This window comes from Procambarus clarkii, chromosome 2 (genome assembly GCF_040958095.1).
Source record: "Procambarus clarkii isolate CNS0578487 chromosome 2, FALCON_Pclarkii_2.0, whole genome shotgun sequence".
Lineage (NCBI taxonomy): Eukaryota > Metazoa > Arthropoda > Malacostraca > Decapoda > Cambaridae > Procambarus > Procambarus clarkii.
The window spans coordinates 16,527,448-16,539,444 of NC_091151.1; the positions used below are offsets into that span (position 1 = coordinate 16,527,448).

General features: G+C 57.1%; 1 protein-coding gene across 1 annotated transcript in view; it reads right to left on the reverse strand.

Annotated features, from left to right (window-relative positions):
- LOC123751672 (uncharacterized) overlaps nt 1–11,884 on the reverse strand; it is a 37,198-nt gene extending 25,314 nt beyond the window's left edge. Inside the window, exon 1 of the mRNA XM_069326294.1 lies at nt 11,807–11,884. Coding sequence (XP_069182395.1) covers nt 11,807–11,884 — 78 coding nt within the window. The remainder of the gene's footprint in view (nt 1–11,806) is intronic.
- Between the last annotated feature and the right edge of the window lie 113 nt (nt 11,885–11,997).

An 11,997-nucleotide genomic window follows, 5' to 3' on the forward strand; every position in this document is an offset into this window, starting at 1 on the left:
GGGTCCCTCTCCAAGGTGCACAAGGTGGGGTCCCTCTCCAAGGTGCACAAGGTAGGTCCCTCTCCAAGGTGCACAAGGTAGGGTCCCTCTCCAAGGTGCACAAGGTAGGGTCCCTCTCCAAGGTGCACAAGGTGGGGTCCCTCTCCAGGTGCACAAGGTAGGGTCCCTCTCCAAGGTGCACAAGGTAGGGTCCCTCTCCAAGGTGCACAAGGTAGGGTCCCTCTCCAAGGTGCACAAGGTGGGGTCCCTCTCCCAGGTGCACAAGGTAGGGTCCCTCTCCAAGGTGCACAAGGTGGGGTCCCTCTCCAAGGTGCACAAGGTAGGGTCCCTCTCCAAGGTGCACAAGGTAGGGTCCCTCTCCAAGGTGCACAAGGTAGGGTCCCTCTCCAAGGTGCACAAGGGGGTCCCTCTCCAAGGTGCACAAGGTAGGGTCCCTCTCCAAGGTGCACAAGGTGGGGTCCCTCTCCAAGGTGCACAAGGTGGGTCCCTCTCCAAGGTGCACAAGGTAGGGTCCCTCTCCAAGGTGCACAAGGTAGGGTCCCTCTCCAAGGTGCACAAGGTAGGGTCCCTCTCCAAGGTGCACAAGGTAGGGTCCCTCTCCAAGGTGCACAAGGTAGGGTCCCTCTCCAAGGTGCACAAGGTAGGGTCCCTCTCCAAGGTGCACAAGGTAGGGTCCCTCTCCAAGGTGCACAAGGTAGGGTCCCTCTCCAAGGTGCACAAGGTGGGGTCCCTCTCCAAGGTGCACAAGGTAGGGTCCCTCTCCAAGGTGCACAAGGTAGGGTCCCTCTCCAAGGTGCACAAGGTGGGGTCCCTCTCCAAGGTGCACAAGGTAGGGTCCCTCTCCAAGGTGCACAAGGTGGGTCCCTCTCCAAGGTGCACAAGGTAGGGTCCCTCTCCAAGGTGCACAAGGTAGGGTCCCTCTCCAAGGTGCACAAGGTAGGGTCCCTCTCCAAGGTGCACAAGGTAGGGTCCCTCTCCAAGGTGCACAAGGTAGGGTCCCTCTCCAAGGTGCACAAGGTAGGGTCCCTCTCCAAGGTGCACAAGGTAGGGTCCCTCTCCAAGGTGCACAAGGTGGGGTCCCTCTCCAAGGTGCACAAGGTGGGGTCCCTCTCCAAGGTGCACAAGGTAGGGTCCCTCTCCAAGGTGCACAAGGTAGGGTCCCTCTCCAAGGTGCACAAGGTAGGGTCCCTCTCCAAGGTGCACAAGGTGGGGTCCCTCTCCAGGTGCACAAGGTAGGGTCCCTCTCCAAGGTGCACAAGGTGGGGTCCCTCTCCAAGGTGCACAAGGTAGGGTCCCTCTCCAAGGTGCACAAGGTGGGGTCCCTCTCCCAGGTGCACAAGGTAGGGTCCCTCTCCAAGGTGGGGTCCCTCTCCAAGGTGCACAAGGTAGGGTTCCTCTCCAAGGTGCACAAGGTGGTCCCTCTCCAAGGTGCACAAGGTAGGGTCCCTCTCCAAGGTGCACAAGGTAGGGTCCCTCTCCAAGGTGCACAAGGTAGGGTCCCTCTCCAAGGTGCACAAGGTAGGGTCCCTCTCCAAGGTGCACAAGGTGGGGTCCCTCTCCAAGGTGCACAAGGTAGGGTCCCTCTCCAAGGTGCACAAGGTGGGGTCCCTCTCCAAGGTGCACAAGGTAGGGTCCCTCTCCAAGGTGCACAAGGTGGGGTCCCTCTCCAAGGTGCACAAGGTGGGTCCCTCTCCAAGGTGCACAAGGTAGGGTCCCTCTCCAAGGTGCACAAGGTAGGGTCCCTCTCCAAGGTGCACAAGGTAGGGTCCCTCTCCAAGGTGCACAAGGTGGGGTCCCTCTCCAAGGTGCACAAGGTAGGGTCCCTCTCCAAGGTGCACAAGGTGGGGTCCCTCTCCAAGGTGCACAAGGTAGGGTCCCTCTCCAAGGTGCACAAGGTGGGGTCCCTCTCCAGGTGCACAAGGTAGGGTCCCTCTCCAAGGTGCACAAGGGGTCCCTCTCCAAGGTGCACAAGGTAGGGTCCCTCTCCAAGGTGCACAAGGTAGGGTCCCTCTCCAAGGTGCACAAGGTAGGGTCCCTCTCCAAGGTGCACAAGGTGGGGTCCTCTCCAGGTGCACAAGGTAGGGTCCCTCTCCAAGGTGCACAAGGTGGGGTCCCTCTCCAAGGTGCACAAGGTAGGGTCCCTCTCCAAGGTGCACAAGGTGGGGTCCCTCTCCAAGGTGCACAAGGTAGGGTCCCTCTCCAAGGTGCACAAGGTAGGGTCCCTCTCCAAGGTGCACAAGGTAGGGTCCCTCTCCAAGGTGCACAAGGTAGGGTCCCTCTCCAAGGTGCACAAGGTAGGGTCCCTCTCCAAGGTGCACAAGGTGGGGTCCCTCTCCAAGGTGCACAAGGTAGGGTCCCTCTCCAAGGTGCACAAGGTGGGGTCCCTCTCCAAGGTGCACAAGGTAGGGTCCCTCTCCAAGGTGCACAAGGTAGGGGTCCCTCTCCAAGGTGCACAAGGTAGGGTCCCTCTCCAAGGTGCACAAGGTAGGGGTCCCTCTCCAAGGTGCACAAGGTAAGGGTCCCTCTCAAGTGCACAAGGCTCAAGGCAAGGTAGGGTTCCCTCTCCAAGGTGCACAAGGTGGTGTCCCTCTCCAAGGTGCACAAGGTAGGGTCCCTCTCCAAGGTGCACAAGGTGGGGTCCCTCTCCAAGGTGCACAAGGTAGGGGTCCCTCTCCAAGGTGCACAAGGTAGGGTCCCTCTCCAAGGTGCACAAGGTAGGGTCCCTCTCCAAGGTGCACAAGGTGGGGTCCCTCTCCAAGGTGCACAAGGTAGGTCCCTCTCCAAGGTGCACAAGGTGGGGTCCCTCTCCAGGTGCACAAGGTAGGGTCCCTCTCCAAGGTGCACAAGGTAGGGTCCCTCTCCAAGGTGCACAAGGTAGGGTCCCTCTCCAAGGTGCACAAGGTGGGGTCCCTCTCCCAGGTGCACAAGGTAGGTCCCTCTCCAAGGTGCACAAGGTGGGGTCCCTCTCCCAGGTGCACAAGGTAGGGTCCCTCTCCAAGGTGCACAAGGTAGGGTCCCTCTCCAAGGTGCACAAGGTAGGGTCCCTCTCCAAGGTGCACAAGGTAGGGGTCCCTCTCCCAGGTGCACAAGGTAGGGTCCCTCTCCAAGGTGCACAAAGAAGGGGTCCCTCTCCAAGGTGCACAAGGTAGGGTCCCTCTCCAAGGTGCACAAGGTAGGGTCCCTCTCCCAGGTGCACAAGGTAGGGTCCCTCTCCAAGGTGCACAAGGTAGGGTCCCTCTCCAAGGTGCACAAGGTAGGGTCCCTCTCCAAGGTGCACAAGGTAGGGTCCCTCTCCAAGGTGCACAAGGTAGGGTCCCTCTCCAAGGTGCACAAGGTAGGGTCCCTCTCCAAGGTGCACAAGGTGGGGTCCCTCTCCAAGGTGCACAAGGTAGGGTCCCTCTCCAAGGTGCACAAGGTGGTCCCTCTCCAAGGTGCACAAGGGGGTCCCTCTCCAAGGTGCACAAGGTAGGGTCCCTCTCCAAGGTGCACAAGGTGGGTCCCTCTCCAAGGTGCACAAGGTAGGTCCCTCTCCAAGGTGCACAAGGTAGGTCCCTCTCCAAGGTGCACAAGGTGGGGTCCCTCTCCAGGTGCACAAGGTAGGGTCCCTCTCCAAGGTGCACAAGGTAGGGTCCCTCTCCAAGGTGCACAAGGTAGGGTCCCTCTCCAAGGTGTACAAGGTAGGTTCCTCTCCAAGGTGTACAAGGTAGGTCCCTCTCCAAGGTGCACAAGGTGGGGTCCCTCTCCAAGGTGCAAGGTGGGGTCCCTCTCCAGGTGCACAAGGTAGGGTCCCTCTCCAAGGTGCACAAGGTGGGGTCCCTCTCCAAGGTGCACAAGGTAGGGTCCCTCTCCAAGGTGCACAAGGTGGGGTCCCTCTCCAAGGTGCACAAGGTAGGGTCCCTCTCCAAGGTGCACAAGGTAGGGGTCCCTCTCCAAGGTGCACAAGGTAGGGGTCCCTCTCCAAGGTGCACAAGGTAGGGTCCCTCTCCAAGGTGCACAAGGTAGGGTCCCTCTCCAATGTGCACAAGGTAGGGTCCCTCTCCAAGGTGCACAAGGTAGGGTTCCTCTCCAAGGTGCAACAAGGTAGGGTCCCTCTCCAAGGTGCACAAGGTAGGGTCCCTCTCCAAGGTGCACAAGGTAGGGTCCCTCTCCAAGGTGCACAAGGTGGGGTCCCTCTCCAAGGTGCACAAGGTGGGGTCCCTCTCCAAGGTGCACAAGGTAGGGTCCCTCTCCAAGGTGCACAAGGTAGGGTCCCTCTCCAATGTGCACAAGGTAGGGTCCCTCTCCAAGGTGCACAAGGTAGGGTCCCTCTCCAAGGTGCACAAGGTGGGGTCCCTCTCCCAGGTGCACAAGGTAGGGTCCCTCTCCAAGGTGCACAAGGTGGGGTCCCTCTCCAAGGTGCACAAGGTAGGGTCCCTCTCCAAGGTGCACAAGGTGGGTCCCTCTCCAGGTGCACAAGGTAGGTCCCTCTCCAAGGTGCACAATGTGGGGTCCCTCTCCAAGGTGCACAAGATAGGGTCCCTCTCCAGGTGCACAAGGTAGGGTCCCTCTCCAAGGTGCACAAGGTAGGGTCCCTCTCCAAGGTGCACAAGGTGGGGTCACTCTCTCCAGGTGGCACAAGGTAGGGTCCCTCTCCAAGGTGCACAAGGTGGGGTCCTCTCCAAGGTGCACAAGGTAGGGTCCCTCTCAAGGTGCACAAGGTGGGGTCCCATCTCCAAGGTGCACAAGGTAGGGGGTCCCTCTCCAAGGTGCACAAGGTAGGGTCCCTCTCCAAGGTGCACAAGGTAGGGTCCCTCTCCAAGGTGCACAAGGGAGGGTCCCTCTCCAAGGTGCACAAGGTAGGGTCCCTCTCCAAGGTGCACAAGGTGGGGTCCCTCTCCCAGGTGCATCAAGGTAGGGTCCCTCTCCAAGGTGCACAAGGTGGGGTTCCCTCTCCCAGGTGCACAAGGTAGGGTCCCTCTCCAAGGTGCACAAGGTAGGGGTCCCCTCTCCAGGTGCACAAGGTAGGGTCCCTCTCCAAGGTGCACAAGGTAGGGTCCCTCTCCAAGGGTGCACAAGGTAGGGGTCCCTCTCCAAGGTGCACAAGGTGGGGTCCCTCTCCAAGGTGCACAAGGTAGAGTCCCTCTCCAAGGTGCACAAGGTAGAGTCCCTCTCCAAGGTGCACAAGGTAGGGTCCCTCTCCAAGGTGCACAAGGTAGGGTCCCTCTCCAAGGTGCACAAGGTAGGGTCCCTCTCCAAGGTGCACAAGGTAAGGGTCCCTCTCCAAGGTGCACAAGGTAGGGTCCCTCTCCAAGGTGCACAAGGTAGGGTCCCTCTCCAAGGTGCACAAGGTAGGGTCCCTCTCCAAGGTGCACAAGGTAGGGTCCCTCTCCAAGGTGCACAAGGTGGGGTCCCTCTCCAAGGTGCACAAGGTAGGGTCCCTCTCCAAGGTGCACAAGGTAGGGTCCCTCTCCAAGGTGCACAAGGTGGGGTCCCTCTCCAAGGTGCACAAGGTAGGGTCCCTCTCCAAGGTGCACAAGGTGGGGTCCCTCTCCCAGGTGCACAAGGTAGGGTCCCTCTCCAAGGTGCACAAGGTAGGGTCCCTCTCCAAGGTGCACAAGTTAGGGTCCCTCTCCAAGGTGCACAAGGTAGAGTCCCTCTCCAAGGTGCACAAGGTAGAGTCCCTCTCCAAGGTGCACAAGGTGGGGTCCCTCTCCCAGGTGCACAAGGTAGGGTCCCTCTCCAAGGTGCACAAGGTAGGGTCCCTCTCCAAGGTGCACAAGGTAGGGTCCCTCTCCAAGGTGCACAAGGTAGAGTCCCTCTCCAAGGTGCACAAGGTAGAGTCCCTCTCCAAGGTGCACAAGGTGGGGTCCCTCTCCAAGGTGCACAAGGTGGGGTCCCTCTCCCATTTGCACAAGGTAGGGTCCCTCTCCAAGGTGCACAAGGTGGGGTCCCTCTTCAAGGTGCACAAGGTAGGGTCCCTCTCCAAGGTGCACAAGGTGGGGTCCCTCTCCCAGGTGCACAAGGTAGGGTCCCTCTCCAAGGTGCACAAAGTGGGGTCCCTCTCCAAGGTGCACAAGGTAGGGTCCCTCTCCAAGGTGCACAAGGTGGGGTCCCTCTCCCAGGTGCACAAGGTAGGGTCCCTCTCCAAGGTGCACAAGGTGGGGTCCCTCTCCAAGGTGCACAAGGTAGGGTCCCTCTCCAAGGTGCACAAGGTGGGGTCCCTCTCCTAGGTGCACAAAGTAGGTCCCTCTCCAAGGTGCACAAGGTAGGGTCCCTCTCCAATGTGCACAAGGTAGGTCCCTCTCCAAGGTGCACAAGGTAGGGTTCCTCTCCAAGGTGCACAAGGTGGTGTCCCTCTCCAAGGTGCACAAGGTAGGGTCCCTCTCCAAGGTGCACAAGGTGGGGTCCCTCTCCAAGGTGCACAAGGTGGGGTCCCTCTCCAAGGTGCACAAGGTGGGGTCCCTCTCCAATTTGCACAAGGTAGGGTCCCTCTCCAAGGTGCACAAAGTGGGGTCCCTCTCCCAGGTGCACAAGGTAGGTCCCTCTCCAAGGTGCACAAGGTGGGGTCCCTCTACCAGGTGCACAAGGTAGGGTCCCTCTCCAAGGTGCACAAGGTAGGGTCCCTCTCCAAGGTGCACAAGGTAGGGTCCATCTCCAAGGTGCACAAGGTGGGGTCCCTCTCCCAGGTGCACAAGGTAGGGTCCCTCTCCAAGGTGCACAAGGTGGGGTCCCTCTCCAAGGTGCACAAGGTAGGGTCCCTCTCCAAGGTGCACAAGGTGGGGTCCCTCTCCCAGGTGCACAAGGTAGGTCCCTCTCCAAGGTGCATAAGGTGGGGTCCCTCTCCCAGGTGCACAAGGTAGGGTCCCTCTCCAAGGTGCACAAGGTAGGGTCCCTCTCCAAGGTGCACAAGGTAGGGTCCCTCTCCAAGGTGCACAAGGTGGGGTCCCTCTCCCAGGTGCACAAGGTAGGGTCCCTCTCCAAGGTGCACAAGGTGGGGTCCCTCTCCAAGGTGCACAAGGTGGGGTCCCTCTCCAAGGTGCACAAGGTAGGGTCCCTCTCCAAGGTGCACAAGGTAGGGTCCCTCTCCAAGGTGCACAAGGTAGGGTCCCTCTCCAAGGTGCACAAGGTAGGGTCCCTCTCCCAGGTGCACAAGGTAGGGTCCCTCTCCAAGGTGCACAAGGTGGGGTCCCTCTCCAAGGTGCACAAGGTAGAGTCCCTCTCCAAGGTGCACAAGGTAGAGTCCCTCTCCAATTTGCACAAGGTGGGGTCCCTCTCCAAGGTGCACAATGTAGGGTCCCTCTCCAAGGTGCACAAGGAAGGGTCCCTCTCCAAGGTGCACAAGGTGGGGTCCCTCTCCAAGGTGCACAAGGAATGGTCCCTCTCCAAGTGCACAAGGAAGGGTCCCTCTCCAAGGTGCACAAGGTAGGGTCCCTCTCCAAGGTGCACAAGGAAGGGTCCCTCTCCAAGGTGCACAAGGTGGGGTCCCTCTCCCAGGTGCACAAGGTAGGGTCCCGCTCCAAGGTGCACAAGGTGGGGTCCCTCTCCAAGGTGCACAAGGTAGGGTCCCTCTCCAAGGTGCACAAGGTGGGGTCCCTCTCCAAGGTGCACAAGTTAGGGTCCCTCTCCAAGGTGCACAAAGTGGGGTCCCTCTCCAAGGTGCACAAGGTAGGGTCCCTCTCCAAGGTGCACAAGGTGGGGTCCCTCTCCCAGGTGCACAAGGTAGGGTCCCTCTCCAAGGTGCACAAGGTGGGGTCCCTCTCCAAGGTGCACAAGGTAGGGTCCCTCTCCAAGGTGCACAAGGTGGGGTCCCTCTCCTAGGTGCACAAAGTAGGTCCCTCTCCAAGGTGCACAAGGTAGGGTCCCTCTCCAATGTGCACAAGGTAGGTCCCTCTCCAAGGTGCACAAGGTAGGGTTCCTCTCCAAGGTGCACAAGGTGGTGTCCCTCTCCAAGGTGCACAAGGTAGGGTCCCTCTCCAAGGTGCACAAGGTGGGGTCCCTCTCCAAGGTGCACAAGGTGGGGTCCCTCTCCAAGGTGCACAAGGTGGGGTCCCTCTCCAATTTGCACAAGGTAGGGTCCCTCTCCAAGGTGCACAAGGTGGGGTCCCTCTCCCAGGTGCACAAGGTAGGTCCCTCTCCAAGGTGCACAAGGTGGGGTCCCTCTTCCAGGTGCACAAGGTAGGGTCCCTCTCCAAGGTGCACAAGGTAGGGTCCCTCTCCAAGGTGCACAAGGTAGGGTCCATCTCCAAGGTGCACAAGGTGGGGTCCCTCTCCCAGGTGCACAAGGTAGGGTCCCTCTCCAAGGTGCACAAGGTGGGGTCCCTCTCCAAGGTGCACAAGGTAGGGTCCCTCTCCAAGGTGCACAAGGTGGGGTCCCTCTCCCAGGTGCACAAGGTAGGTCCCTCTCCAAGGTGCACAAGGTGGGGTCCCTCTCCCAGGTGCACAAGGTAGGGTCCCTCTCCAAGGTGCACAAGGTAGGGTCCCTCTCCAAGGTGCACAAGGTAGGGTCCCTCTCCAAGGTGCACAAGGTGGGGTCCCTCTCCCAGGTGCACAAGGTAGGGTCCCTCTCCAAGGTGCACAAGGTGGGGTCCCTCTCCAAGGTGCACAAGGTAGGGTCCCTCTCCAAGGTGCACAAGGTGGGGTCCCTCTCCAAGGTGCACAAGGTAGGGTCCCTCTCCAAGGTGCACAAGGTAGGGTCCCTCTCCAAGGTGCACAAGGTAGGGTCCCTCTCCAAGGTGCACAAGGTAGGGTCCCTCTCCAAGGTGCACAAGGTAGGGGCCCTCTCCAAGGTGCACAAGGTAGGGTCCCTCTCCAAGGTGCACAAGGTAGGGTCCCTCTCCAAGGTGCACAAGGTAGGGTCCCTCTCCAAGGTGCACAAGGTGGGGTCCCTCTCCCAGGTGCACAAGATAGGGTCCCTCTCCAAGGTGCACAAGGTGGGGTCCCTCTCCCAGGTGCACAAGGTAGGGTCCCTCTCCAAGGTGCACAAGGTAGGGTCCCTCTCCAAGGTGCACAAGGTAGGGTCCCTCTCCAAGGTGCACAAGGTAGGGTCCCTCTCCCAGGTGCACAAGGTAGGGTCCCTCTCCAAGGTGCACAAGGTGGGGTCCCTCTCCAAGGTGCACAAGGTAGAGTCCCTCTCCAAGGTGCACAAGGTAGAGTCCCCCTCCAATTTGCACAAGGTGGGGTCCCTCTCCAAGGTGCACAATGTAGGGTCCCTCTCCAAGGTGCACAAGGAAGGGTCCCTCTCCAAGGTGCACAAGGTGGGGTCCCTCTCCAAGGTGCACAAGGTAGGGTCCCTCTCCAAGGTGCACAAGGAATGGTCCCTCTCCAAGTGCACAAGGAAGGGTCCCTCTCCAAGGTGCACAAGGTAGGGTCCCTCTCCAAGGTGCACAAGGAAGGGTCCCTCTCCAAGGTGCACAAGGTGGGGTCCCTCTCCAAGGTGCACAAGGTAGGGTCCCTCTCCTAGGTGCACAAGGAATGGTCCCTCTCCAAGGTGCACAAGGTAGGGTCCCTCTCCAAGGTGCACAAGGAAGGGTGATGAGGTAGAGAATATTCTGAATAAATCTTGGTGGAAAAAATCCACACCAACATTGTTTCACCGTTGCAACACTGTCCGTTGCTACACTGTAACACTATCCGTTACAACACTGTAACACTGACCGTTGCAACACTGTCCGTTGCAACACTGTAACACTGACCGTTGTAACACTGACCGATGTAACACTGACCGTTGTAACACTGACCGTTGTAACACTGACCGATGTAACACTGACCGTTGTAACACTGACTGTTGAAAAACTGGCCGTTGTAACACTGACCGTTGTAACACTGACCGTTGTAACACTGACCATTGTAACACTGACCGTTGTAACACTGACCGTTGTAACACTGACCGATGTAACACTGTTGTAACACTGACCGTTGTAACACTGACCGTTGTAACACTGACCGTTGTATCACTGACTGTTGTAACACTGACCATTGTAACACTGACCGATGTAACGCTGACCGTTGTAACACTGACCGTTGTAACACTGACCGTTGTTACACTGACCGTTGTAACACTGACTGTCGTAACACTGACAGATGTAACACTGACCGTTTTAACACTGACTGTTGTAACACTGACCGTTGTAACACTGACCGATGTAACACTGACCGTTTAACACTGACCGTTGTAACACTGACCATTGTGTCACTGACTGTTGTAACACTGACCATTGTAACACTGACCGATGTAACGCTGACCGTTGTAACACTGACCGTTGTAACACTGACCGTTGTTACACTGACCGTTGTAACACTGACCGTTGTAACACTGACTGTCGTAGCACTGACCGATGTAACACTGACCGTTGTAACACTGACCGTTGTAACACTGACCGTTGTAACACTGACCGTTGTAACACTGACTGATGTAACACTGACCGTTGTAACACTGACCGTTGTAACACTGACCGATGTAACACTGACCGATGTAACACTGACCGTTGTAACACTGACCGTTGTAACACTGACCGATGTAACACTGACCGTTGTAACACTGACTGTTGAAACACTGGCCGTTGTAACACTGACCGTTGTAACACTGACCGTTGTAACACTGACCATTGTAACACTGACCGTTGTAACACTGACCGTTGTTACACTGACCGATGTAACACTGTTGTAACACTGACCGTTGTAACACTGACCGTTGTAACACTGACCGTTGTAACACTGACCGTTGTATCACTGACTGTTGTAACACTGACCATTATAACACTGACCGATGTAACGCTGACCGTTGTAACACTGACCGTTGTAACACTGACCGTTGGTACACTGACCGTTGTAACACTGACCGTTGTAACACTGACTGTCGTAGCACTGACCGATGTAACACTGACCGTTGTAACACTGACCGTTGTAACACTGACCGTTGTAACACTGTTGTAACACTGACCGTTGTAACACTGACCGATGTAACACTGACCGTTTAACACTGACCGTTGTAACACTGACCGTTGTGTCACTGACTGTTGTAACACTGACCATTGTAACACTGACCGATGCAACGCTGACCGTTGTAACACTGACCGTTGTAACACTGACCGTTGTTACACTGACCGTTGTAACACTGACCGTTGTAACACTGACTGTCGTAACACTGACCGATGTAACACTGACCGTTGTAACACTGACCGTTGTAACACTGACCGTTGTAACACTGACCGTTGTAACACTGACCGTTTAACACTGACCGTTGTAACACTGACCGATGTAACACTGTTGTAACACTGACCGTTGTAACACTGACCGTTGTAACACTGACCGTTGTAACACTAACTGTTGTAACACTGACCGTTGTATCACTGACTGTTGTAACACTGACCATTGTAACACTGACCGATGTAACGCTGACCGTTGTAACACTGACCGTTGTAACACTGACCGTTTACCACTGACCATTGTAACACTGACCGATGTAACACTGACCGTTTAACACTGACCGTTTAACACTGACCGTTGTAACACTGACTGTTGTAACACTGACCGTTGTAACACTGACCGTTGTAACACTGACTGTTGTAACACTGACCATCGTAACACTGACCGTTGTAACACTGACCGTTGTAACACTGACCGTTTAACACTGACCGTTGTAACACTGACCGTTGTAACACTGACCGTTGTAACACTGACTGTTGTAACACTGACCGATGTAACACTGACCGTTTAACACTGACCGTTGTAACACTGACCGTTTAACACTGACCGTTGTAACACTGACCGTTGTAACACTGACTGTTGTAACACTGACTGTTGTAACACTGACTGTTGTAACACTTACCGTTGTAACACTGACTGTTGTAACACTGACCGTTGTAACACGGACCGTTGTAACACTGACTGTTGTAACACTGACCATCGTAACACTGACCATTGTAACACTGACCGATGTAACACTTACCGTTGTAACACTGACCGTTGTAACACAGACCATTGTAACACTGACCGTTGTAACACGGACCATTGTAACAC